Source organism: Budorcas taxicolor, chromosome 11 (assembly GCF_023091745.1).
Source record: "Budorcas taxicolor isolate Tak-1 chromosome 11, Takin1.1, whole genome shotgun sequence".
NCBI lineage: Eukaryota > Metazoa > Chordata > Mammalia > Artiodactyla > Bovidae > Budorcas > Budorcas taxicolor.
Genome location: NC_068920.1, coordinates 48,186,211 through 48,214,051, shown reverse-complemented (window position 1 = coordinate 48,214,051; position 27,841 = coordinate 48,186,211). Strand labels below are relative to the sequence as shown.

General features: G+C 53.3%; 2 protein-coding genes across 2 annotated transcripts in view; one reads left to right on the top strand and one right to left on the bottom strand.

The window, feature by feature from the left end:
* CMTR1 (cap methyltransferase 1) overlaps window positions 1-10,875 on the top strand; it is a 53,248-nt gene extending 42,373 nt beyond the window's left edge. The window contains exons 14-24 of the mRNA XM_052648384.1: window positions 886-942; window positions 1,704-1,761; window positions 2,212-2,280; window positions 3,243-3,374; window positions 4,268-4,390; window positions 5,079-5,170; window positions 5,901-5,969; window positions 7,268-7,315; window positions 8,154-8,266; window positions 8,805-8,913; window positions 9,514-10,875. Coding sequence (XP_052504344.1) covers window positions 886-942; window positions 1,704-1,761; window positions 2,212-2,280; window positions 3,243-3,374; window positions 4,268-4,390; window positions 5,079-5,170; window positions 5,901-5,969; window positions 7,268-7,315; window positions 8,154-8,266; window positions 8,805-8,913; window positions 9,514-9,646 — 1,003 coding nt within the window. The 3' untranslated portion in view covers window positions 9,647-10,875. The remainder of the gene's footprint in view (window positions 1-885; window positions 943-1,703; window positions 1,762-2,211; window positions 2,281-3,242; window positions 3,375-4,267; window positions 4,391-5,078; window positions 5,171-5,900; window positions 5,970-7,267; window positions 7,316-8,153; window positions 8,267-8,804; window positions 8,914-9,513) is intronic.
* Window positions 10,876-12,025: 1,150 nt separating this feature from the next.
* CCDC167 (coiled-coil domain containing 167) lies at window positions 12,026-27,558 on the bottom strand. The gene is made up of 5 exons (XM_052648207.1): window positions 27,546-27,558; window positions 27,045-27,166; window positions 13,927-14,021; window positions 13,683-13,735; window positions 12,026-12,366 (listed from the first exon to the last, which is right to left on the bottom strand). The coding sequence occupies exons 1-5, from the start codon at window positions 27,556-27,558 to the stop codon at window positions 12,263-12,265; spliced, it is 387 nt and encodes a 128-aa protein (XP_052504167.1). The 3' UTR covers window positions 12,026-12,262.
* Window positions 27,559-27,841: the final 283 nt, after the last annotated feature.

Below are 27,841 nucleotides of genomic sequence, written 5' to 3'. Positions count from 1 at the left end.
CTTGCTTTATCATGTCTCACTTTTTAAATGAAAAATTTGTCTCTCAGAGTCGTGGCGGCTAAGCAGTAAGGGTGGCTCTTAGCGCAGGTGAGTCAGTTTAGTGTGTACTTGAACTGAGTCTGCTCTGTGTTGCTGCTCCATTTAGAATCAGGTCAGGGAATTCCTGGTGGTCCCGTGGTGAGGACTCTAATTGAAAGGCTGCAGGTTTGGGGGATCCCTGCTTGAGGAACTAAGATCCTACAAGCTGCACAATGCAGCCCAAAAAATCATTTCACTACGGCTTTCAGTTTTTGTTTTTTTTTTTAATTTATTTGGTTGCTCTGGGTCTTTGTTGCTGCTAGCGTGCTTTCTCTAGTTGTGGTGAGAGGGGGCTACTCTTTGTTGAGGTGCTCGGGCTTCTCATTGCAGCGGCATCTCGTTGCAGAGCACGGCCTCTAGGCACATGGGTTTCAGTAGTTGCGACTTGCAGGCTCTCGAGCTTGGGTTCGGTGGTTGTGGCGCAAAGTCTTAGCTGCTCTGCGGAATGTAGGATATTCCTGGACCAGGGATCGAACCCATGTCCCCTGCATTGGCCGGTGGATTCTTATCCACTGTACCACAGGGAAGTGCTCAAATTTTTAAGAATGAGATCAGAACCTTCCTTTTGGCTGGGCTTGGGATCTGAGTGTCTGGAGGGTTTGACTCAGTTCTGCTTCACCCTAAGTTTTCATCAGGTCCATGTAACTGTACCTTAAGGGTATGGTCAAAGGGGTTCTTTTTTGACTTTACCCCTTCCCCAAACGTAGATGGCCACTGCTCTGGCTAAACTTCTCTGTCCCGATGACCGTAGGCTGTCTTTTTTGGTAATCCTTCTGAGATAAAATCCTTCTTTTTTTTAAATTCCAGCCACTGTAGTCTGCAGATCAAAGCTCTGGCCAAAATCCGTGCCTTTGTGCAAGACACGTGAGTGTTGCCCTTTCCAGAATCCACCTATTTCAAGGGAAGATCTTTATGTTTTGTTCCCCACCCCCCAACCCCAACTCTTCACTTCATTTCTACGAACATTTAAAAATACCTACTTTTTAAATCTCATACTTTACCGTATTCTGTGAAGGATGCCAAAGAAGCATATGGCATGAACCTCAGCCTCAAAGCTTTACGTTGTCTTAGGACAGATAAGAGTAACCCAGGCAAAGGATACAGGAAAAATTGTTACCAGTGCATCAGAGAATGTAGAGGGGCATGTGTAGATCTGATGTTCAGGGGACATAAAGAGTGATGTTCAGGCAAGGAGAGGGAGGCCTGGTCAAAGAAAACCTCTGGTGGGGGTGAGCAGAAGCTCGTCCAGCTTGCTCGGGCATGGTGACGTCCACGGGATGGACCTACTGTGGCCTGTGTCAAGGAAGCAACCAGTGTGTTCTGATGGGTACTTGGAAGAAGGGTGTTTGGGGACCCTGCCATCCAGGGTGGTCAGGAGGGTGGTTCCTCCCTTCCCTTGGTGGTTGAACAAGGAGATCGTCTTGTTTCCTGGGCCCCTGTGCGCTCATTTCCCGGAGACAGAGCCGTGTGAATGTTACAAGCACCTTGGGTAAGGGCGGCTTGGCCTCATGTGGGCATGCACATGTTCATTCACACGACTTCCTCTCCCTGGGGTTCTGATGGGCGTGCAGGAGGCACACTCCTTGTACAGAGGTTTCAGTCATTTACTGGCTTCATTTTCCCAGGACCCTGATCGAGCCTCGGCAGGCAGAGATCCGGAAAGAGTGCCTCCGGCTCTGGGGGGTGAGTGTCCCCCCACCCAGTTTTGCTCCAGGGCAGGGCAGCTTTCGAGAAGACTGGGACCGACTCCCAGCCTGGCCGGCCCCCACAGCACTCAAGAGTTGGACGTCTCAGCACTGTCGGGAGTTACTTCATTGGCTCTTTCACTCCTAGTTTAGCCCCGCAGACTGGTCACAAAGGACAAGGGTGGTGGGTGAACAGGCCTGTTCCCTGCTGGTGGCCCTGGGTAGCAGTATTGACCACAGAGAGCCCCAGAGAAAGGTAAATGCCTTTGAAGGAGTGTTACCACAAGGCCTGAAAGGGAGCAGTGACTGAATTGGCCACCCCAGCCCCCCTTTCCAGCTTCCTTGGGTGCCATTTCTTCTTGCCCAGTCTGAGCCTTTGTGTAGGCTCACACAGAACCCTGATCAAAAGTGCACTTGAAAACCGAAGTTCTTTGCTTTCTTGTTTCAGATCCCAGACCAGGCTCGAGTTGCTCCTTCTTCCACAGACCCAAAATCTAAGTTCTTCGAGCTCATCCAGGTAAGCTTGGTGTCTGGTGAAAATAAGAGTTAGAAAGGCCTGATAAGAGGTGGTATCACTGAGATCCCCAGGTGCCTGGCCTCCAGGGGGCTTGTGCAGGTACCATGTGGGCTTCAGCGGTGGGCTGAGACCTCCTACAGGCGGGGACTTTTGGTGAGAGTGTTGAGTTCCCGCAGAGCCCACCAGGCTGCCTCAAGATTCTTGGCCTGAGATGTGTTGTGATCAGCATTCCCGCTGCCCCAAGTGTGGTACTGGCTCTTACTCCCTGGCAAGTTTAGGGTGCCATGTGCCTGCAGGGGAGGCGTGAAGTGTGAGGTGATCTTAGGCCGGGAGCTGGTCAGAGGGGCAGGAGGGGCTGCCAGAGAGCTCCACAGTGGAGCGGCCCAGACCTAGGCTCTGTTTCTGGTGAGTGGTCTCCGGAATTGTGCCCTGTGTTTTCCTGCCACCTGAATTCCAGCTTTTCCCTGGGCTTCATTTAAATCTGGCCCAAATCTTGAGCTGTTGTGCAGGTCAGGGACTGGAGAATGAGGTTCAAGATGGCCTCACAAAAACAGCATGTGTAAACTTTTCTGAACCAGGTGGAGAGATCACCTAACTACTTTCAAATCAACTACTTGCAAGTCTTTGCTTTCAGTTTTATTGAAAGGGAGGCTTTTATATTCTGGTGACATTTCCTTATAGCTCTGGTAAATCGATCTGTACTCAGGGACTCGGTGTTCTTTGCTTTTCCAGCCTCTTCTAATAGGTCCTAAAGGAACACTCCAAGCAGGTGGAATTAGATCCCAGTTTGTTCCTGGTTAGGTAGAACAGGGGGCATGTTTCAGAGAGCAAGTGCTTCCTGTCCCCGCCCGCCCCCCGCCCCCCAGCCTGCCCTAACCTCTGCCCCCAACCCCCAGGCCCCCATCCTGAGCGCCTGTCCCTCTCCCCAACCCAGCTGTGTTTTCTCTGCCCCGGGGCTGCAGGGCACTGAGATTGACATCTTCAGCTATAAGCCCACGCTGCTGACTGCCAAGACCCTGGAGAAGATCCGCCCAGTGCTCGACTACCGCTGCATGGTGTCTGGCAGCGAGCAGAAGTTCCTCATCGGCCTGGGGGTAAGTCTGCAGCTGGTTCCCTCCCAGGCTTGGGTGGTGGAACCGTGCTGTCTGTCTGTGGGAATCTGGACAGCCGCCTGCCACACTTGGCGCATGTTTGTTTGGCACTGAGGAGCTGACGCTTTGACCCCACGGAACGTATTTCTTGAAACTTCCCTTCCTTTCCGCCTCTGTTACCCATGTCATTCGTTCTTTCGCTTACTCACGTATTTGCTTGTTCACTTTGGTGCACTGCTGACGGGAGTACTGCCTCCTCCTGGTGACGTGGCGCCTCCCGGGCTAGCAGGAGGGTCGGCAGGCTCGGTCGGCTCGAGCCCCGGCAGCCGTTTCTTTGCAGCACCGCCCCCACCCCTGCCTCCCCTGTCTCGCAGACACCGCCTGTCCTTACTCGGGTGCCTGTGGAGTCTCACGTGAGGTGAGGGAACGCCTCCGCAGTTCTGTGTCTGCCTCACCGCTCTCCCCGCCCTGACTGCTCTTCCTGTATAGTTTCTCTCTTCTTCCTCGCTTCCCTTCTGTGTCCTCTTACCTTTTCTCGTTCTCTCTTCACTGTCTCTCTCCGCTCTGCTCTCTGGATCTTTCACTAAGCCCTCTTCACACATAGACCAAGCTGGGTCTTTCCTGAGGGCCTCTGATCACAGACTCAGGCCTCCCGAATGGTGCCTGAGCCTGTTCGCCGTGGCGGGACCGAGTCAGAGCGCGCCTCTTCCGCCGAGGCAGCGGAGGACAACACTGCCCTCCTCGTGTATGAAGTGTCACCAGCTCCTTTCTCCAGACCTCCTCAGCATCTCCAGCCCCGTCAGCTTGGAGCCACCAACTGAAAGCCTTTTTGAGAACTGGCCTCTCACCGCTCAGTCCCTATTCTGCCTGACCTAACCCTTTCTCTCTGCCCATAGAAGTCTCAGATCTACACGTGGGATGGCCGCCAGTCAGACCGCTGGGTCAAGCTGGATCTGAAGACAGAACTACCCCGGGATACTCTGCTCTCTGTGGAGATTGTCCATGAGCTCAAAGGGGAGGTCAGAGGTGGTTCTGCTCGCGTGTTGTGGCTCTGCCATCTAGGGACCTGAGACACAGCTGGGCTTGGCCCTTCACTGCCTCCCACCACATACACATCCCGAGTTGACTGGCTTACACTGCACGTGGCTGTTGACAGGGCCCAGAGCCCAACGAAGGCTTTGTGATCATTCCTCCTCCTCCAGTAGTTGCTTTAAACCAGCATGTTCAGGTAGGAAGGCTCACAGTCTCCTTCTGTGCAGGAAATCTCGATCATCTCTGGGCAGCAAAGGCCCTAGTCAACCTGCCGTGTAGTTTTTAGATATTGATTGTTACTGACCGAGGATCCCTTGGGAAGGAAGCAACTTCTTATTTCCCTTGAGCTTTGGGTATTACCACCACACACATAACTTTCAGAACAGCCAGTGGGAGTAGAGGGCCAGAGTGGGAAGCCAGCTCCTCCCAGAGCACCATGGTGGCAGTCTCACTGGGTCTGAGATTTAAGGGGGCTGGTCTAGCACCTCAGATCTCTTGTCTGCTCAGAAGCCTGGGCCAGTCTGGGGCTGAGCATCTACTGGGAGGGAGGTGAGAGAAGTGTGTTCAGAGCACCTCCCCCCAGCTCTAGGTAGAATGAAGGCCAGCAGGCCACCTTGGGCGGAGTGGGCCCCAGGCCAGTGCCTGGCGGGGTGGGCAGTGTCCTTGTCCTTCTAGGGGAAGGCCCAGCGGAAGATAAGTGCGATCCACATCCTTGATGTCCTCGTGCTGAATGGCAGTGACGTGCGGGAGCAGCACTTTAACCAACGGTCTGACCGGGGCCCTGGGGGCAGAGGGGGAGGTGGGCCGGGGCGGCGCTATGGCTGCGGCCTCTGTGGCTTGGCTCCTCACTCAGGTCTTCTCTGCTTAAGAACATCCTTAGTTTCCCTCTTCTGTCCACTAGCTGGTTCCAAGGGCAGGGTGAGAAGTTGGTGTTGGCACTTTGATTCACCAGGGACAACCCTTGATTTCATAGATACCAGCACACTCCACTTTGCCGCTGTTTAGATCAGGAGTGATTTTTGCTTTAAGGTTGAGCAAGAGGGTGACCTTATGGGGAGAGGGAGGGTCTTCTCCTCGGAAGAATGTGTTCTGTGCTTGGTGGCTCCACCTAAGTCAGTTCACCTGGGTCCCACAATTCCCACTTTGGTTCACGGATGGATGCTAATCAGTTGTTTAAAGGGAGTTACAGAACACCCTTACACCACCATGCTGCTGACATCACTCCTGAGCTGGCTCATCTGAGTGGGTGCATTGTGGGATCAGTGGTTTGGGGTGAAGGAGCAGACGTTTACAATAAAGATGACCCTTGAAGTTCTGCTGGAGGTGACTGACCACAGGGCAGGAGGGGGCCTCCAGGGGGACGTGGGTGCCGCCTCTAGAGCAGCTTTGCTGCAGATTCAGGAGTGTCCTCCCACTGGTGCCATGAAGATGCTCTGGGGGTGGGGGTCCTGGTAGAGGTACCCTTACTTGCCTCTGAGAGACTCCGTTGGATTGTAGGATTCAGCTTGCTGAGAAATTTGTGAAAGCTGTTTCTAAGCCCAGTCGGCCTGACATGAATCCCATCAGGTGAGCATATCACCTCTCCCCCCATATCCGCCTTCCCCATTGCTTCTTTCTGGTTAGTGCCTGCCCCCGTCCTGTGAGGTGAGAGAGGGCTCAGTGGAGGCCAGGCCAGGCCAGCGTGAGAGGTCAGACCGCCCTGATGAGTGATGTGCTTGAGGGTCCTGGAGAGGTGCCTGCTTGCCCCAGAGTATCTCCCCGTCCCGCCTGTCACAGTGGGCCAGCCTCCAGCAGAGAGACTCATCCTCAGGGTTCAGGTGCCCTCATTTCAGATGCACGCGCTTCTGAGGGCGCTAATGCACCTGTGAGCCACACATCCGTGCTTGGGTATCATTAGCATATCCATCCTGGCCTTTTCATTTGTTTCAGGTAAGAAAAGGGTGCTGAGGGAATGGGAGTTTTTGAACGTGATAAAGAGAAGGGTGGTTTGAAGTAATGGGATCCTTGGTGCATGGAAAGAAGGCCACGGTTTGTTGCCATGTGAGGTGATATGAAAGGTCCAGACCCTGTGGGAGGCAAGGAGGATAAGAACAGTCAGCAGATAGATGGAGAACAGACTTTTCCAGTCTGGGCTGAGGTCTGACGTTATTATCTTTGGGGCTTCGTGTGTCTAGAGACTGAAAAAATAATTTTCATTATTATTTTTAATACAGATTTACTTAGAATTAAATCCAGTAGTAAGAATGCACTTTATAGAAGTCTTCTGAAAGCCTAAAAAAGTGATTTCTTCCCGTACTTGAAAAGGTCCTGTCCGCCAGGCACTGAGAAGCTGCTTCAGGGACCCTGCCTCTGTTGTGTGTGGTCTGGTTGCTCAATCTCTGGGCACCTTACCCAGTAGTGGCTCCAAAGGCGTGCTCGGCGGCCCCCAGGGCCGGGGGGCTGCCTGAGGGGTCTCCTCGCCCGTCATGGAAATAGGCCTATTAGGACGATTTGGAAGTCTGCTACCCGAAGGCCTAAAATCCATGCAGACGGACCTGGACGAGAGCCTGGCCCTTAGTGTCCTGGCCTCTGGTGCTGGGCACGTGGGGCTGTAACACTGACAGGGACATCACCTCCAGACCTTCCTCTCCCTCCCTCCTGTCCTCCTCAGCCGTGGCTCTGCTCCCCAGTTGCCCTGGGTCAGGCTCCAGGATGCTTGGCAGCTGTGAACCCTAGAGCTTGTCTGTGGAGGCAGTGCCAGGCTGGGGTCCTTGTTCTTGGTGGCCTTGGGGGTGCTGGGCCTGCAGGCGCAGCCTCCTGCCTCCCCCTGCTGCCCAGACAGGTGTCCCAGGAAGCCCTCATCATCTCTGCACCTCTCTCCACAGGGTGAAGGAGGTGTACCGGCTGGAGGAGATGGAGAAGATTTTTGTTAGGTGAGTGGCTCAGCCAGGGAGCTCAGGATTTGAGGAGTTGGGGTGGGGCGTGTGGCAGCGTCCAGGACTCCTCCTCCGCTTTTCTGTAGAGATGGGTTGGGGGCGCAGCGCTGAGCGGCCCCGCAGCTCCTCTAACCCCCCCTCCTTTGTCTGCATGGCTGCCTGGCAGCCAGAGGGGAGCAGGGTGGGTGCGAGTCAGGCAGAAATACGGGCTCATTGATGCTGTAACAGTTACGAGTGTCCCCACGAGAGGCAGAGCACAAGCTGCCTGAAACACTGTAAATCCAAGCCCCTGGTGCTGAGAGGGGTTGAGCCTGGGGGTTGGAGGGTCTCAGTGCTTCCTCATGTTCTCAGCCATTGTGCGGGGTGCTTGGATCTGGGGAGCTCTTCCTGGGTGTGCCCGCTGGAGCCAGACCTGGTCTCACTGCTCCTCAATTAACTCTTTATTGGCCTACGCTGAGACCATGGCTGGTGAGCTGAAGGCCTCGTGGCACTTGGGGTTTCAGATCTCACCCGAGCTGGTGTCACCCTGATGCCTCGCTAACGGCAGCAACATAGCAGAGGCGTGTGCCATTCCCCTGCCCCCACTGCTCAGTTGGGAGTTCAGATGCTGAGTTCTAAACCCAGCACCCCACTGTGTGACCTGGAGCAACTCAAGTCTCTGCCTCAGTCTCTTATGTTGAGCCAAGAGGCAAGTGGTTGGCTGGTTTTGACATTAGTCAGAGATCAGCGTCAGGACTGACTCTCTCTCTCTCTCTCTCTCTCACACACACACACACACACACACACACACACACACACACACTTCCTGTTTGCACGCCTGCTTGGGAAAATCAAGGTTAGAAATGAAGATCATTAAGGGCTCCAGCGGCACACCAAAGCTCAGCTACACAGGGCGGGATGACCGGCACTTCGTGCCCACTGGCCTCTACATCGTCAGGACGGTGAATGGTGGGTGATGAGCCCCTCCCTGACCCCCTCCCTCAGCCAGGGCGACTGGCCCACACCCCGCCGGGGCCAGAGCGCAGGGCTTCCTACTGAGGTGGGCAGAGCCAGGCTTATGTTGAGGGGGACTGTCTTCCCTGAGCTTTTGTGTCTTTGGTGGTCCTGGGGGCTGGGCTGGGGCTGGAGAGTGGGGCCCAGCTTGTACATAGGGTGTCCTTATGGCAGGAGAAGGGCCTTCCTCATGGGCAGTGGCAGATCCAGAAAGACAGACCTGGCCATTTGTATCTCCTCTCGAGTCTTCTTCCCTCTGGCTGATAGAACCCTGTTCCCTCTGCTAGCCCTGGTGGGAGGTGGGGCTGCTGAGTAGTAGTCATCTTAGGCGTCCTCCAGGAGCCCCTCTGGGCTGATGATGAGGGCTGTGTCCTCCCAGGCTGTTCTCTGCTGTCTGGGGGAGGGGCATGGAGGAACCAGGGAGGAAGGCCTGACCCATCCCTCAAGGGTCTTGTGTGTCCTTTCTGAGCCTTTGTCCCCTTCCTCCCATCAGAGCCATGGACCATGGGATTCAGCAAAAGCTTCAAGAGGAAGTTCTTCTACAACAAGAAAACCAAGAACTCTACCTTTGACCTCCCTCCAGATGCCATTGCTCCATTTCAGTAAGTAGGCCTCCTCCAGGCCTGCCCCCTCAGCAGCCCCGGGAACTCCTACCAGGATGCCAGCTCTTGGGGCACACCTGTGCCCTGAGACCTACTGCTGCCCAGGCAGGGGCCTCCCCTGTGGGTGGGATGGTGGTTTCTGCAGGGTGTGTCTGGGACTGGGCGGTGAGCTCAGGGAGAGGCGGGTGATGTCAGGACTGGCTGTGAAAGTTGGGTAGGTGTCCTGGGTGTGGGAATGTGGCGAGGCCCACAGCCTTGCTCTCAGACCCAGTGTCTGTTTGCCAGACTCTTGGTCATAGGTTTCAACAGTAGCAGTAGCCCTAATGGGCCCGTAATTATTGTCACCACACTAATGCTGTTCAGTTAGAGCAGCAGAGACAGATAAGCCAGGAGTATCAGTAATGAGAGGACCCAGTAGGATGCCGATAGGAGCAGCAGCTGTGTTGTTGGAAAAGCGGATTCCGGAAGGCAGGAGGAGCGGGGTTACAGGGTATGTTTTGGCTGCCAGAGGGAATCGTTCCCGTCACAGGTGCTGGGTAGGCGGGGATCTCTTGGTCCTGTTCTCCTGGGTGCGGCCTCTGACCTCCCCTCTCCCCCTAGCATCTGCTACTATGGCCGGCTCTTCTGGGAGTGGGGGGATGGCATCCGTGTGCACGAATCCCAGAAGCCCCAGGACCCAGACAAGCTGTCCAAGGAGGACGTCCTCTCCTTCATCCAGACGCACAGCGCCTGAGGGCCTGGGGCACGCCCACCCTGCCCAGCGCCCTGTCGTCCAGAGCCCGGCCTTGAGGGCGGTGGCCCCTCCAGCTCCTCTGAAGAGCTCAGTTGGAGCCTTTAGAGGACACATGTTCCTTCTGTGGGACACTCTGAACTTTCCTCCCTGGAGCGCTGCCTGGGAACTGTCTCCTCTGCCAGGACAGGGCTCCGTCAGCTCCTGCAGCAGGTCGAGGTCAGGGCCCAGGGCACCTGGGGCCAGCAGCGGACGTGTCGGGCAGCAGGGCTCTGCCATTCTCGCTTGTAGCGCACACTCACTTTTCTGAGTTCTGTGCATTGCCCGAGGGCGCTCGTGCCCCTGCCTTGCCCAACTTTTTATTGGGCAAACTCCGAGGGAAGAGGCCCACTGTTGTGAGCTGGCCGGAGCAGCTGCTATATAAATCAAAGTTTTGTTTCCTTGAACTTGTTCTGTTTTGATGCCAAGTTGGAGAAGACTGCCTCCTCCCCTTCCCTGCCCTGGTCTTCCCTGGAGCTCTTCACAGCCCACACCTCTGACCATCCTGCAGGCCGGGAAGGGAAGCATGTGGATCCCGTCTGATACTACATAAGGTGCAGGTGGCATGTCTGGGAGTGGGTGTGACTGCTTCCTGGGATTGTAGAGCCTTTCTGTGCCCCAGCCCTCTCAGTGTAAACCTTGGGTAGCTCTAGAAGGGGAGGAAGCAGCCTTGAAGAGCTGCGTTTTCTGTGGCCATCAGTGGTGGCCCCCTGTAACAGGGTCCTCCAGGGTTGGGTGGCACCCAGTCCTCTGGTGATCATGGCACTCCTGGTTGCCCCAGACACCTTGCCACCCTCCCCCCTCCTTTGTTTTCTTCCCCAACAGGAGGCACAGTTGCTTTTGTTTGTCCTTATGTGGTCACTCCACGTCCTCTATCTTGGCAGGCGGAGGGGGAAGCTGGGCAGTCGCTTTGGGTGGGGGAGGGAACCTGTGGTTGTTTTTAATGGGAAATACCTCTCGGAGATGCTCACAGGGGCTCCCTAGGGCCCCATCCCAGTACTAGACTGGTTTCCATGGAGATAGAGGGCACAGGAGGCATCCCATGAGATTGGAATTGACTCCACCTCAGGGGTCTCCAGCCTGCATTCAGCCCCTCCCCCCGGTTGTCAGCAGCACCGCTGAGATGCTGTATTTCCACCCAATTCTGGGTATCAGTGTGTCTTGCAGAACCTTGGATCATTAAAGACAGACATATTTTTAACGGCTGTGTGGTTCTGTGCTGGGGCTGCTGCTGTGTGTCCTCTGTGCTTTGTGGTGTTGGGCTGGGAGGTGAAGGGGAGGAAGCTCTCCTCAGGGAAGAGGGGAGGAGAGAGGGCTGGTTTAATTAGCGCCATGTCCGAGCTCAGGGCTTCCGGGGCTGCTGCTTGCTGCCAAAGAGGGGCCCAAGGAAGAGTCAGAAAATGCTGTGGCTCCTGTGAGAAGCAGGGGTTGGAGAATGAGAGACCCCACAGCCCAGGAGGCCCCTGCCCCTCATGTGAATCACTCAGCTACTCCCAGTGGCACCGTGACAACCCGGGATCAGTCTGTGTGACTAAAATAACAGGCGTCAGACCAATTAGTGCCACTAGACGGGGAGGGAGATCCGCGTCTGCACTGGAGGCCGCGGGCGCCTCTCCCGCTGTGCTCTAGGCGCGTTTCTCCAGCGGTCCTCCCCGCCGGCAGGTCCTCCCCTAGAGCCTTCTGCCTACACACTGCTTGGGTCCTTCCTTCACGTTCCATGGCCCGAGCACCCAGGCAATGCCTTTCCCAGCTTTTCTGACTTAATTGGTGTGATCTCGGCTCCCAAGCCCCTGCATCCTTCTGCTTGCCCTACTTGGCCTTGCTCCAGCCTCCTGCGCCTGTGCTGGAGGAGAGGCTGTGAGCAGGGGCCAGGTGGTCTGCGTTTGCCCCTCCTGCAAACTCCGCCAGGTTTCCTGGCCCCTCACCGGGAGCCTGTCCAGTCATGAGCGTGGCCCCGGCTGCCCACTGGCCCTGCGATGCCTCCCCAGGCCTGCTGCCTCTTGAAGAGAATGGGTTAACTGCCCTCCAGGGGGACCACCACACAAGCACGAGTCCCCAGGTTGCCCTTCAGCACACAGGCTGCACTTCTGCTGCTGTGATCACAGGCAGGCACCAACTGGGGTGCCAGACCGCATCTGGGGCGCACAGGGACAAGTGGTGCCAGGTCGGCCTCCGCCCAGCAGCCCGAGCTCTTGATGTGGCTCCCACTGCGGCTCTGCCTGAGCAGGTGCTTTGTCACCGCCTTATTCCCCACCTGGGTTGGGGGCTCACCTTCACAGCCCCTCTCCTCCCTTGAATCCTGAATGCCACCCCACTGCCATTGGGTCATGACATTTTCTCGGCACACAGGTTCTTTATTGCCTTTCTCCTGGGCCAAGCCAGCACAAAGTCCTTCTGGAGCCCCAAGCCCCACAGCGGGAATGGGAGGCGAGAGGGGCCAGGCCAGCAGGAAGGCCTGCTCCAATGTCTGGGTCAGGGAGAAACAGCCCTTGTACCTTGGTCCTCTTGAGGCTCAAGGGCCTGCTTGGCTATGATCATGGAGCTGAGAGGAAGCCAGGGTTGACCGGAGAAATCGCAGCCTCACAGGGCCCAGTAGGCGTAGATGACCGTCAGCAGGAGGAAGATGGCCACAGACAGCAGCATGTTCTTGCGGTTCTCCTGCCGAAGCAACTTTAGCTCCTTCTCTGGGAGGAAAGGGGTGGTGGACAGGTGTCCTCGATCTGCACAGATCCTCACAACCTTCTGGCTATAGGTGCTGGGCCCAAAAAAGCCCCAACCCCCAATGTGGCTCAACCGTTTCTCTCCAAATGCAGCTGAAGACAGCATGCGTGGGAGAGTCAACAAAAGGGCTACACCTGAAAGCCCAGCGAGGTGGTGGCGTGGCCTCCCCAGAAGGGTCCTCCGGCTCGTCCCTGAGTGGCCCCGTGGCGCCCCTCCCTCCGGGGCGTCTCCTCCGGTCAAGCAGAGACTGAGGGCAGCTGGGCCCTCCTTAGGGAGCAGGCACACAGTAGGGCCACATGAGCAGTGCTTCAGTCTGCCCCCTGCTGGATGCCCAGCTAAGCAGGGACTAGTGATGGGGAGAGGCCGCCGCCTGTGCTCACGGGGTGGTCAGGCTGCCTCCGGAGGACGCCAGCCCAGCTGTTCCACAGCCATGACAGAGGTGGGTGGTACTCTGAGGGCTAAACTGAGTGATAAATGCTACAATTTTGTGTGAAAACCGCCAGCTTTGAGGGGCAAACTGAGGTCTCATTTCTCCCTGTGTGAGGGAGTGGGGACATGTGCAAACCAGCCTTGGGCAGGCCAGACAGGACCCAGGCAGGGGTATGTGACACACACTGTGCTTATAGTGCAGATTCAAACTCCCCCGCCGTATAACTATTCTAGGGCTGACTCTGGGCCAGGTCTGGCCCGCCAGGGTGACTAGAACAGAGCCCGAGGAGCCTGTGCAGACTCTTTACCTCCCAGGCCACTGGGCAGGGCGACAGTGGGGTGGTGGGGGGCAGCGGCCACCCTCCAGCTCTGAGCCGAGTGTGGGCTCCCCCTGGCTCGGCGCCCGGCACCCAGAAGGTGGCAGCATTGCTCCACCCACAGCAGCCCTTCACAGCACCCATGTGGGAGGTTCATTGTCCCTCCTGGACCCCAAAGACCCTACTACCATCTTTCCCATTGCAAGGTTTTCCTGGGAGGGAACGGAGGTCTGCAAGGAGAGGGCCAGAACAGGCTTCCAAGTCAGGAGAGTGAGAGGGATCTCAACCCGGCTACAGCCACCCCCTCCATCCTAGGGAGAGAACAGACCCTCTGGCCTCTCCATCTCCCTTGGAACAGAAGAGCAACCCTGCTCCTCTCCTAGGCTGCTGGGCCTTCAGTGGGGTCCTGAGGGCTGGCCCCCTCCTGAAGTGCACCCTTGACCCCCATCACTTTGTGGGCTCCCTAGGCTGTCTGCCCATTGCTGATCCTGGGACTGGAGGTGGGGGCTGGCAATGGGAAGGAGCTTTCTTACCATAGTTGGAGGCTTTGTTCATCAGGCTGCTTTTCTCCTTCTCCAGAGACTTCCTGTGAGGGGGGGAGGTCAAAATAGCTCGAGCGCTTTTCCCACCTAAGGAGCAGCAGGCGCGCCATGGCAGGATGGACAAGAGGAACAAGGGCCCAGGTCTCTGGAGGCAGGGGTAGGGGAGGGGTGGAATGTGAAGGTCAGGACCCAGGGACAGATACGAAGGGGTGGAGGCCGTGGGGAGGGGCATCACCTGGCCTCTGAGCTCAGCTCCGCCCCACAGAGCCTGGAGTTCACCACCTCCAGATCCCTCCGACATTGTGACAGCTTCTTCTCCAGCCCATCAATCTGAAAAACACAGCACACCTAGCAGATAGAGATGGGTGGCAGAGTCTTCCAGTTTTCAAGACAGCTGGGATCCTGGGATGAGGAGGGAGTCTCTCGGAGTCTTAGGACAGCATCCACACCCCGAGTCCATGCTTTGCTGTCCTCTACGTCCACATGGTACAGCCTGAGCCCTGCTGGAGACACCTGTGAGTGTTGCTCAGGGTCTCCGAGCTGCCCTGACCCACCGGGCCAAACGGGATGGGGCAGACAGGAGCAGCCCTTCAGTCAGCTGTGTCCCCAGCTGGGCCCCACAGCAGGAACAACCAGGGCCCTGAATGTGGCAGGTTCTGCTACACAGGCGGAGCCTAGAATGAATGAGGTGATACGGGCAGCCTCTGCCTTTCCAAAGCACTCCATGCGCGATTAGACATCTAGGGGCCAAAAAGCAGAGGCATTTCTTCACATTGGTACACTTCATTTTAAAGAAACCCAAGTTGTAATAATACACATTTTCCCATGAGATTCAATAAAAATTATTGAAAGTACAGATCAAAAGTTTCTGACTTGGCTTTTGTGCAAAAGCATTGACCAGCATCAAGGTAGCTGTGACGTGTGCGGTAAAATAGCTAAGCTCCTGAAAGACTACATGCCAAAGGTGCCAGTTCTCCCATTTATTTTGATTCTAGTTTCAGAGATGTGTTCTTGGGGAAATCATCTGAATTACAGGGAGATGCTTTATGAAATACCAGATTGGGTCGTCCACGGTCCTGGTGTCACGCGTTTGGCTTTCAGAGTTCACCTGTGTCCATCTGTCTCCAGGTGTCTTGTCAGCCACACCTCTTTGGGTCTGGGCCTGTTGCTTCTTGCGTCTCTGCCCTGCTGGTGGAGCCCAGACTGCAGTGGGTGGGAATTCAGGGGCCCTGTGTCCCTCACAGCAGCTGACTGAACAGTGCCCTGGGTCCAGCTCATGCTCGATCTTCCGTATGACCTCACTCACTGTTACCACAACCCTGGGAGGGATAGCAAGTAACCACGTCGATTTCACAAATGGGAAAATGGGTCCCCCAGATGGGAGGACTTTACTGAGAAGTCAGGGTAGAACGCCCCTCTCCTTGAAGGTCTCAGCCAGCTCTGCTCCAGCCCTTTCTGGAGTGGCCCCTGTACAGACGAAAATCAATGACTGCGCAGACCAATCCCAGCATCCCTGGTGTTCTGGGGACAGTGTCAGAGTTTCCCTTGAAGACTCTGGGCCTTCAGCCCCTCCTCCTGGCCCGCACCCACCCCGGTCCTTCTGGGTCAGCCTCTTTCCCTTGTCCCAACGCTCAGCCCGAATCACACACCACCTACCCCCTTCCCTGCAGCCCCCGCTACCGCCAACTCCAGCTCTGGAAGCAGGGCGTTGTGGGCGGGAGCCACTGCAGAGCCTTGAGTTAACTGCGTCATTTCCTGCTTGGTTAATTGCGTCATTTCCTGCTAGTGGGTTCCAAAGGGAGGGCTGTCCTGGAACAGCCCTAGCCAGGAGATGGGGCCTGTGCCTGGGGAGGCCAAAGGCCGTCCTGAACCTGTGCTGTAGGGACACCAGCGCCAGGGAGCCAGGCTCAGGGAACGGAAACAGCCTGATGTGAAGGTTAGTGGAGACGGAGCCAGGAGGAACAGGTGACAGGCCACTGCGAGGCCTGCACTTCACAGCAGCACCCCTGACACACACAGCTGCCCCTCAGGCCCTGAGACTTGTGGTTTCCATTTCCTGGTGCAGAAACCAAAATCAAGGCACCAAATTCTATGCTGGGTCCCACACAAAGCTTAATTCTTGCTGCGCTCTCTCCTCCATGAGGCCTTTTCTGCGGCCCTTGGCTGGAGAGGTGTTGCCTCCTTCCCTGGGCAGATTAGCCAATCCTTCTCTCATGAAGCCAAGCGCATATTATGTCATCCAGCTGTGGGTGTCCAAACCTCATCTTGCCAAACTCCGGGAGCCCCTTGGGTAGATGATACAAATCTGCAACCCAGGGTCACGTCTTGCCTAGATCAACCCACTCTACTTACGTGTGTGATGCTGGCCTCTAAGGAAGCCTGACTGTAGCGCCTGCCCTAGAAGGCGTGGTGGCCATCTGTCCCCTCTCTGTGGCCACTATAAGGCATGGCCTACTGCAGTCCGTGTTTGTAGCCATGGAAGAATGAGTGGGGCTAGGCCTCATTTAGCACATGGCGTCTGAAACTCTCCCCTCATGCCCACAGAAGCGGAGAGAAGCTAGGAGAAGCGGTGGTACATGCACGTGGATTATATACTTTGTGGACCACCCTATGCAAGTATTAGTGCTAGGTTACATTTCTCCCTGCCACCCTTTGGCCAGGCCCTGGTTTGCATGTCATTCTGTAGAGGAATTTCGGGGCTTTCCATCCCTAAACACCTTTACAAGGCTACCGGGGGCCAGGAACTCATCATGCTAAGTAAAATCTTTAAATTGAGGTTGGCAAACTGCAAGTGGGCATGCCAGTCTGCTGTCACGCTCCAGGCAGGGCCTGTGGAACTGGCAGCTGGAGGCCTTTATCTGAACGAGCCCAATTTATCTGCAGTTCCATGAATACCCCACTTTCACTTACCACTTTTTAATGAACATAAACAGACTAACACAAATCAAGGTTTCAGGGACTCAAGTTCTAACTTCCCTCCATGAATATTTATGGCCTGCTGCAGCTCTCTCTGATTCCCTTCTAAACATCAAATCCTTTAAACCCAGCTGTCTGCTGTGGGCAGAGTGAGGGCAGTCTGGACTGTCAGGAGGCTCTTCAGCAGGCCACAGACCCATCCTCAGAAGATGGCCCCCCGCAGTCCAACACCCTGCAGCACTTGCTGAAGCAGAAGCCAGTTCTCAAGCAGCCATAATAATGGGTGCAAAAGTTCTAGTGACCTAGGGACTTCCCTAGTGATCCAGTGATTAAGAATCTGCTGCCAATGCAGGGACATGTGTTCGATCCCTGGTCTGGGAAGATTCCACGTGACATGGGGCAACTAAGCCACCGCAATAAGAAGCCAGCACATTGAAACAAAGAGTAGCCCTTGCTCACTGCAACAAAGACCCAGTAAGTAGAGGCAAAAATAAATTTTCTGGTGACCTACTGGCTGCCGATCAGGCAGGGAGGGAAGATCAAGATGCATCTTTTAAGTTGTGACTGGGGTCAGGGAGTGATGGCCACAGAGCAGAGCTAGCCCAGCAAGATGGAACCTGAAACATGGGCGAGCACCCAGGAAGCAGTCCTAAAATAAGCCTCTAGTTGGCTTTTCAGTCAACAATGACAAGCACATAGGTAACACACTTTGCAGATTCCCCCAAACAAATCTATAGTCTTCGATCAGCCTCCTCTCTGCCACCAGGCTGAAGGCAACAGAGGACAGGACAGCCAGGACCAGGAGAGAAAACATGGGTTAGGACCAGAATAAGGAGACAAATGTCAAGAAGATTCTGGAAGCATAAGGGTCAGAGCTGGGCAAGCAGTTGGAAGACCAAGTGCCCAGAGGCCTGAAGCTGTAGTTTCTGAGAAGTGTGGTAACAGGGAATATGGGCTGTAATCTGGTGACTTAGCCCGCCAGTCACCTGCTGTGTGTCTAGGTGACTTCCTTAATTCTGTGCCTCAGTTTACTCGAGTGTGAAACAAAGGTAATAATGTTTCCTATTTCCAAGAGTTGTGGAGATGATACAAAGCAATACATGTAAGGTATTAATATTAGAACAGTGCCTCACACACACAGTGAAGGTTTAACAAGTGTTTGCTATCATTATTAGAGAATGGTTTTCAACTAGATCTTTAGGGAATAAAAAGAAAATTGAGTTAATTTGTGGCAAGAGTAAGAGGAGCAAGAAACGGGGGTGTGAAATGGAGCGAACTCCCCGTTGGTTACTGGCTGGTAGCAGCATGAGGGGAGCCCCTCGGCTCAGGTACGGCCGTCCTGTCCATGGAGGGTCAGCAGGGCCTACAGGGTCGGCCATCAGAACAGTCATGCCTCCAGACCAGCCTCCCCAGCCGGCTTGGGACGCGGCACACTGGGGACTTTATGACCCTGCCCTGGGATGAACCTGGGGTGGTCTGGAGCCAGTGCCATGCTGTAAAGGTTGGGCCTGGTGGAAGCAGAGGTCAAGAGGGCAAGGGCAGCGGCTAGAGTCAGAACAGACTCAAGTGTGGTCTGAGCCCCAGCGGGCATCTGAGAAGATGCGGAACAGCAGGTGGGGGCTGGCAGCTGGCGCCCAGGTTCCCTGAAGCCGCGGCTTTCTGGGGCCGGGTGCTCAGCTAAACTGGGAACAGGAATGCAAAGCCCAGGACTTCAGGTAGAAAGAGGCTCCCTCAGAGATCTGACCAACTCTGACGGGAAGGGAAGATAACACTCTGGAGGCCAGGGAGGCTCCCGGGACTCCTGCCCAACAGGCTAGAAAGTAGGCATTCGGCAGGAGGAGCGTGGCTGCCCCACTGGTTCAGTTGTAGGACTTTCCTGGAGCGGTCTGCTGGCTGTGACTCTCACAGGTACAGTAACAGCTAGGGTGGGCACTGAGGCAGGCCCTCATTCAGGTTGTGTGGGAGTAGAGAGTGGATGCCCCTGGCGGGCAGTAACACGGATGAGAGAAGTGTCCACGCATTACATTTATACTCAGAAGACCAAGTGTCTGTTTTACTACAGGGGAATAGAACAGTGTGTCTCAGTCAGTAGGCGAAGCACGGCTGCACAGGGGCCCGAGGGATCAGTAAGGCCGTGGTGTGAGCTCCACACCACTGTTTGCCTTCTGGCACGCCACCCAGAGCCAAGCACCCGCTAGGTGTTGTGTAAATTTGTGTGCAAGCAGCTCAGGGGGCCGGGAAACAGGTGGTGAACAGGCAGCCTGTCCTGAGAGTAAAGTCTGCTCTCGACCCCAAGACCAGCAGTGGCTAAAACCTGCCCATGGAGACTGCCAGTCTGAGCCGTGGTGGGGAAGAAGGGAGGAGGAGAAAGGCAGGGAGCCTCTCTCAAGGAGTGGGGAGCTGAGGGCCCCGGGGGAGGTCCTGGAGACGGGAGCCAGAAAGTCTATATTGTGTTGGCCAAAAAGTTTGCTCAGGGTTTTCTGTACCACCGTATGAAAAGATCTGAACGAATTTTCTGGCCAACTCAATACTTTAACCAGAAAGGCCCACGAGGGATTCCTCCCAGTCAGAACGGGAACTGCCGCCCTTCTCACCCAGGCTTGGGCTGGGGGATTGGAGGCTGGGCAGTGGGCAGAGGATCAGGCTCAGTGAGAACTGTAAGACCAAGGATTCTCCCCCGAGGCGGGGGTGTTTCCTGCAGCAGATCTCGGGGTTCTGAAGGCAGACTGACGCTAAGGTCAGAAGAGGCCCTGGCCCCAGCCAAGTGAGGCCACTGCTCCTGCTGGCCGGCACTGGGGCCAGGGCCCCTCCGTCAGAAGCAGCTCTGGGCTCCCTGCAGGCAGTTCAGTATTAAGCAAAACCACCTCTGCCGCCTGACTTGGGGAATAACACCCTATCCTCACAGCTTTAGGGAAATCTCCCTGGGGTCCTATATGCCATAAAACCACTGTGTTAAGAGAAACTGTAAAATTCTCCCAGAATCTCCAGGGGGCATCTTTTCAGGAGTGTGGAGCCTCCTGGTACTGAAGTGGCCCCTTTCGGGGCAGGGAAGGATAAGCACTCAGCATCCTGGTCAGGCCAAGCCCGGGGGCGGCCATTTCCAGATCTGCCAACACGCACGAGCTGTAGGCTGTGGCTCTCCCACTGAAGATTCTCCTACTGAAGGTGCTGAATGGTGCTCCCAGAAGCATCCTGACAGCCCAGGAGGTGGCCCCCGCCCACTTCCTAAGAAGCCACTGTCTAGGGCCAGACTTTCTTCTGGAAAAGGGCAGAGGCACACTTGGGGCTTGGCGCTGCCAGGCAAGCCACTGTGCTTTCCAGTTTAGGAAGTCGTTTCCAGTCTTGCTGGCCTTGCTCTTGGGAGCTTCTGGGCTCTAAGTGACAAGGGGCTGAGAATGAGTTAAGGGTCAAGCAGCGGTCACGGGGCATATCCTGCACTGGCCTGGCCAGATCCTTCCTGCACCGAGACCTAGCAATGAGCGTGCTGTTGAGGGACCCAAGCCCAAGTCAAATCATGGCCTTACACGTGTCTGGATGGCAGCGTGCCGGTCAGAGCAGCCTCTGGAAGCCTAGGGTCCACAGTAATATCGGCAGCAGCCACTGCTCTAAACGCCTCACGTGGCTCCCTCCCAGGATGCTCACGATAACCCTGGGCGGTAAGAAGAAGTGTCAGTGTCCACATCCTGCGGATGAGGAAACCTGGGCCACGGGGATGAAGTAACCTGTCCAGGGTCACACAGCCGGTACCCAAGGGGGTGGTGGTGGGCGTCAGTGCTGTGAGCCACCAGCCTGTAGCCACTTTCAGCTCTTAGGCGAAACCTCCACTTATACCCTGGGCCAGTCTGTGGGCAGCTTCCCGCATGCTCCTCACTGTCTGCATCAACTCTGCAAGAAAGGGACCTTCCCCTTTTTACAGAGGAGAAAACTCCTGCACGTTTATGCAAACGGATTTAGGTCACAGCACTGGGAAGTCGCAGAATTGGGGTCTGAATCGGTGTTTTTCTGCTTCAGAGCTCATGCTCTTTCCACCACTTCAAGCTCTTTCACCAAAATCCCTCATGAAAACATTCATGACAAAGAAGGGTTCTGTGGAACAAAATCATTACACATCCCAGTTGAAGCCCATCTAAGCTTGTTGATCTGGCTTTAACAGATTCTCTGCTCTGAATAATCTTGTACAAGGGCTTTGCTTGGTTTCTGTCCACATAACAGATACTCGCTGTGAGGGAAGAACCTGACTGAAATCTGTTTGCCTGGAGACAGTGAGATGGGAGCCTAGCATGTCCTCACACTGAAGGCAATTATTACCTTCCAACTCTGAGCTTCAGACATCCGAGGCACCCTCCCCCAAATGACCTATGCTGCCAAAGCACCCTGACAAAGCACACAGAACAAATACATGTCTGAGAAGGAAAAAGGTGGGCTAGTTGGGCCTGAAAACCTCTTCTTTCCCCATAGCCTTTCTTCTTACTTGTTAACAATCCACAGCCCGAAGAGTGGGGTCAACTGTTTCATCTCTAGCCCCAGCAGTCCGCGAATTGGATTTCTGGAAACCCACTCATTCTCACATGTCAGGGAAGCCCCAGGACATTTATTACGATGGGGAGAGAAGCCAGCCCGCCAGCCCAGATGGTCTCCAGCTTCCCATCTGGGGCCTTGAAGCCACACAGCCAACTCACATGAGGGTCACGGGCCCTGATTTTCCAGGGGACCAGCCTCAAACCCCAGAGGACGGATTACCCTGATAGCCCCTAAGGGATGTTTTTCTGTGGAGGAAGAAAACAAAAACCTCCACCATGGCTCCCAAATCATCAGAAGTTTCTCTGCTAGGCTGGGCAGATGACAGCAAACCCACCCAGTTTTTAATCAATGAACAGTTTCAGGAAAAGCAGAGAGCTAAGGGGCTTGTCATTTCTCTGGAGAGTCACTCCCTGCCCCAGGTCAGAAACTTGGGGGCCGGGCTGAGGCCCTCACGAGCTCTGAAGCCTTCTGAGACCCCCCTGGCCTTTGAGCAGCTCACAAGCAGATCCATGTCAGTCTGTGCCTGGAGCCTTCAGTCGTCCCTGGACCAGAACACCTGAGCTTTGTTTTCTCTTCTTTCCCCCAATATATAATTTTTGATAAATTAGCAAAAGCCTCTTCATCGCTGAAAGGCTCAGAGCCCTTTTTAAGAATTGGCATCCACCCCGCGCCTTATGAATTCATTAATTAAGATGCTGGCCAACAGCCACTCCACACACGCTGACATCCAGCCGTGTTAGGTAATGAGGTTTTAGTCTCCTGACCCCCGTCAAGTGGACTGGAGCCAGACACAGGCTGCCCAAGAGAAATCACCTGCCCAATGGCGACCTGTCGCTTGTGCCTGGCAGCAGGTGAGGCTTATTTAATGGTCAGTTGCCCTTGAACTGTGTCCACAGGCCTCAAGCATTTCTCCCAGCAGCAGCCAGCAAGGCGGTGTCCAGATGCCTGCTCCACTGTGGCCTCCTGACCTCTGACGGATGAACCAGTCAACTGGGCCCAGAAGTCAAGCGGTGAGGGTTCAATGCCTCCTCTAGCTTTTCAAGGCCGATTCAGTAAATATTTATTGATGGCCCACTAGGCTGCTTCTAACCTTTGTCGTAGCAAGCTGGTAGGTTCCTGTTTCAGAACCGAGACAGTCTTCATCCACACGCAGCGCTGCTGCCTCTCACTGCCCTCAGGGAGTTCACAGCGGGGGCTGACGGCGCACAAACACAAGTGTCCAGGATCCCCTCCTCCTGGGGCTCATCCTGCCTTGGTCAATGTTTCCTCTCATCCTACCACCTGTCTTTCACCATCACTGATCCTGGCCTCTCTCTCTGATAAGAATAGTGAATTTTAAATGACTACCACTCACTTTTATTCCCTCTAGTTGGTCAACACAACATTGACTCCCAACCCCTCATCCTTTGCAAGCCACCACAGAAGTTAGAAAAGCTCAAAGATACTTTTCCAGCCTCAGGGCAGCCAGAAATGGTCACGTTCCAGATCTAAGCAATGAGAAGATCCAGAAGTCAGCTGGGAGACTCCCAAGAGAGCTTATGCTTCACTGATAAAAAGGACAAAGAGTGTTATAGTTCCTTTTTCTTGTTCTCCCTGACTTAAAGTTGAACATGATGACTGGGGCTGTGGCAGCTATCTTGTGAATAGAGGAAACAGCTAAGAAAATGCAGAAACACCAGCCCTGACATAGCTGACCTTTTGAACTGAAGTCAGTAGCTACCTCTCTCTCCAAATTTCTTGTGATGGGGGGAAAAAGTGTATTCTTGTTTTTTTAGGTCACTGAGGTCAGTTTTCTGTAACTTGTAGCTTAAAAGTTTTCCAAACTGATAGAGTTTTGTACTGGGCCCCAGATCCAACTCTCTAAATGTCAGCCAAGACACTGCACATCTGTTAACTTAAGACTGCTGAAACATTTAAAGACACTAAGATGAATGGTCCAGCTGTGGCGGGAAAGTACAGTGACCAAATAACAGGTCATTACTATCAGATACTAAAAAACAAACAGGTTTTACGTGAGCCAAAATCCTATCCATTGAGACTGAAATGCAACCTTTCCCTCAGGCAGAATCCTTCTATCAGTTTAGATGGAAATACAATCTTTCCTTCCTCCCACACAATTTGAAAATCAGTACCAGAGCTGGTGATTTCTGGTCTGAATTATAATTCTCTCTTGTTATTCAGAATAAAACTTGGTAGCCAGTTTTTCCCCAAATCTGAGATCTCACAAGGTGGCACATGAGTTGGATAAAAAGGCTTTCAAAGGAGCCACAAGTTGGGGAGGGTGAGAGATGCCTTGGTGTCCTGGGAGGTGACTGTCCAGTCCAGCTGGCCCGAGCCAGCCCTCAGGGGGAGTGCTGCCTGCTCAGTAATTGCTTCATTACAGCAAGTTGAGCCTGTTTGCAGGTGCTGAAATCACTCACTTGTGGGGGTTTTACTGCACTCGTCAGATTAACAAACATTTTTGATTAAATCACCACTTCATTGGCTCGGAGCACATGACTCTTAATAACAGGACAGTATCTGCTGCTCCTGAACACCAGTGCACATTCAATACTCAGATCTGCAGGGGGCAAAGGAGGAGCAAGGTGAGGAGACAGCCAGAAGCCAAGTTTTTTTCTCACGCGCACAGTTGCAGAGCTCAAACCTTAGAATATCCAAACAGAAGTAACCTAATCATCAAGATGACCAGCGTAAATACTTTTACTGACATTGACAGGTTAATAAAAAAATGGGCAAAACTGATTGGTATAAGGCACTAGGAGGGCAGGCACATCACCATATCAAAACACTTTTAAAATTCACATCAGGGACTTCCCTGGTGGTCCAGTGGCTAAGAAGCCATGCTCCCAATATAGGGGGCCCAGGTTCCATCCTTGGTCAGGGAACTAGATCCCACATGCTGCAACTAAGAGTTTGCATGCTCCAACAACAACAAAAAAACCCACTTGTCGAAAGACAGACCCAAAGTAAGATCCCAGCTGTCACAAGTAAGCAGCCAAAACAAAGAAAGTAAATAAAAATAAATATGAAAAAAGGAAACGTATAAAACAAATAAAACCCGTATCAGACAAACAGAAGACATCTATGATCTATATGTGGACCACAGTCACTGAGTCTGCAAGCCCTGGTGATGTTCAAGTCCTTCATGTTACCAATGAGGAAACTATAAAGTCCAAACTTAGTTACTATGGAAGGATGGCTACCGATAAGAAAGCCTTGTTTACTGATTATCCATTGTGTGTCACACGTGCTCCTTTACAACCACTCTCATTTAATCCTCAGAACTACCCTGTGAGGTAAGATGCAGTCTGCTGAGGAGACTCAGGCTGTCCAGTAAAATACACTTACATCTTCTTCCACAGAAATGGAGCCCTAGTTGGGCACATGGTCTCCTAGGTGATGAATGTATTTACGAGCCACCCCTTACAGGCCTTGCATCTTAGCTGCAGTCTTTGCCAGTGGGGAGAGGGCACTTTGGGCCCAGTATTCTTAAGACACTGAGTGTGCTTCCTCCACTCCGTCTTTCCAGTCAATGAACACTTCAATGTGGTGCAACCTAGCTTCCTTCATGAAGTGACAACAAGGCCCTGGGGGACAGCAGAACCACAAGACCAAAGGAATATGGTAGAACCACTACTGCCCTGGTGCCCTAGACCAGGAGTTGGCAAACAATGGCCTGCGGGTCAAATACGGTCCACGACTTGTTTCTGTAAATCAAAGCTTTATTGCTTTTGTAAATAAAGTTTTATTGGACCACTCATTAATTTACATACCACCTATGGCTGCTTTTAGTGCTAAGTATAGTTTTTGGTTTTTTTTTAATATAGCTGAGTCTCATTATTTTGGTAGTTATGTTCTATAAAGTTGCCAACAAAAAATTAGCAAATACTGAACCAAGTTAGGTTCCAGAGAGCCTCTGGTCACAATATTTTTATCAGCTGATCAATACAAAACCCTGTGTGCTTATGTCTAAAGAGACCTTATTTAATATATATTGTTGTTTAATTAACATTGAACTCACATCCAACAGCACGTAACTATGACTGGGAAACCTAATCTAACACACACATTTTTCTCCATAAGGCACGTCTCAGCCTTCTTGCACTTTGGAAGACTAAACACTTCAGCCCTACACTTGAGGGCCATTTTAAACTGCAAGATCACCAACAAAAAGCACAACAATGCAAGAAACTTGGTACTAACTAGACCAGAAAAAGGACACTAGTTCATAGCTCACAGAAGAGTTGAAAAATAAAGACACACTATTGCCTTGTTTGACCGTAACTGGACATGTGTGCCTCAGATGAATCAAATCTCAATGCTTTGAGTCAGTTTGGTAATTACTACAGAAGCGTTTCAAATATTGATTCGGGGGTAACAAGCACATTTTAGCAAGCAGACAAATGCACAATACATGATCTGTGAACAATGAGGGTTAACTGTAGTTGCAATAGAGACCATATGGCCCATAAAGCCGAAAACATTTACTATCTGATCCTTTATAAACAAACAAAACCCCGAATTTTGGGATTTCTGTTACAGCAGCTTGTCATGTCCTAATACAGGCTATGAAGTCTAGCCTCTTCCCATTTCAGAGTGCCATCTCATTTTAGCATCTAGATTCGATTTTATTGTGCGTTAGTCGCTTAGTTGTGTCTGACACTTTGCGACCCCACGGACTGTATCCCGCCAGGCTCCTCTGTCCATGGAATTCTCAGGCAAGAATACTGCAGTGAGTCATCATTTCCTTCTCCAGCGGATCTTCCCGACTCAGGGGTTGAACCCAGTCTTCCCAAAGTTTGTGTTTTTCCACAACATCTTACAGAAACACTCGAATGAAATTTGTGGCCATCCCAATGCAAGAAGATTCCACCAACCTTGTTCCCTACCGAGTAGGCCAGTATTTCTCAAGTGGTGGTACTAAAACCTCCTGCATTAAGCATGGATGTAGCTTGTTAAAAATACAGATACTTTGTTAAGAATACACAACCAAGTTCTACTGAATTACCTGGGATGGGGAAGAATTCAACTCCCCATTTTTAACAAGACAGATGATCCTTAATGCATTCTTAAGACTGAGAACCACTGAACTGGGAGTAAGTTCAAGAAGACAAGTACCCAGTATATTTCCTGCAATCACTGAAAGGGTGATCTAAGGGAACCATAAAACCGGAGAAACAAGATGCGGCAGAAGGCAAACCACCTGTGCTTGATTTTGGGCACCTCAACCATTTCCACTCAGGCTCTACTTGAAACTTAAGTTTCCCCACCTGTAAAAATCTCACAGGCTTGTAGTGAGGATTAACCAGGAATGCAAATAAAGTAACAAATAGCACTTGCTCAATAGGCGTCAATTTTCTTTCCTTTCCTTATGCAGTTATTCGTATGCTCTTTGAGAACACCATTCCAGAATCCTCTACAGATTCCCACAAAGTACTTTTCAAGCTCCATGCTTCAGTACCCCAGAAGAAAACTTCCCCATCTCAGGCCACCAGTAATATATTAAACAGTATGGGGACCCTCACCTTCGGGGGTCCCCTCATCTACAGATTTCTACCCCTTGGGGATCCCCCTCACTTCCGAGTACCCGCCCCTTTTGGGTTCCCCCTTTCACTTAAACGTTTCCTCTCAGGGCCTCCAAATTTCCGTACCGCGCCCTCTTTGGGGCTCCCCTTACCCGCGAGTCTCTTCCCCTCTGGGAGTCCCCTCACCTTCTGTTCCCACCTCTCGTGACCCCTCGGGCTCTGCAACCTTCGATTCTCCCAGGGGGCCGTCTCACCCTCGCGTCCCTCTCCCAAACCCACGTCGCCCTCATTTCCTCCCCTTACTCCTTCCTCCAACCAGCAGCCCGGCCGACCCACCACCCGCCAAAGGGAGAAGTTCACGAAGTGCTGCAGCCCCCGTTGCTCCCCTCACCTCTAAAGCGACGCCCAGATTCTCCCGCTTCTTTTTAGTCATGTTACTCGACGGGTTCCCGGAGTCATTGTTGGACGCGCCCACTGGTGGCGCCACGCATGTGCAAAGTCTCGTGCTTCTCCCTCATTGGCCGCCGAGGTGGCGGGAGGCGGGACTAGTGGCGGTCGCTGTCTAGCTGAGGGGCGTGGCCATCTTGGTACGGCCATGTTTGTGAGGGGCAACCCTTCTTTGTGGCCTCAGCGTAGAGGGCGGTGGGGAGAGAGTACCTGGATTGGTCCGGAAGGAACGATGTCCCGCCCAGGGGTGGAGCTATCCCTTTCCTTCCTTACCCAAAGCCGCTTTACAGCGCAAGAGATGCTATTTTTTCACCACATTGTCATCTGTGTCCTTCAAGCTTTTAGAGACCACTTTGCGCTGTTTGAGGAAGCCAGCTCCCATCCCTTCAATTCTGTCATTTCTTCACTATGGACCTTCAAGACCCATACTGAAGCACTGCCTCACCTCGAAGCCCCATCTCGAGCCTCTTGGCCCTTTGGGAACTGATAATGATCTGTTGTTATTCATCCTTTTCATCTTGTTCTTATTTTTCTTGTTTTACAGTAACAGCTTACAAACGTCAGAGAAGACTTAAATGAAAAGCAGCTTCCTTTATCCTGCCACTCAGTGCAGTTCCTGTCTTCGTTTCCGTGTATTCTGGTCCGGGCTTGGTCTCAGACATTATATTTTATGATGTTGTAGTCCTATCGTACCTCCCTGGTGGCTCAAACGGTTAAGAATTTGCCTGCAATGCAGGAGAC

Coding starts and splice junctions, on each gene's coding strand:
- CCDC167 (XM_052648207.1), bottom strand. Junction 14,022..27,044: donor ATCTGGGCGTCGCTTTAGAG/GTGAGGGGAGCA, acceptor TGTGTTTTTCAG/ATTGATGGGCTGGAGAAGAA. Junction 13,736..13,926: donor GAGCTGAGCTCAGAGGCCAG/GTGATGCCCCTC, acceptor CCCCCCTCACAG/GAAGTCTCTGGAGAAGGAGA.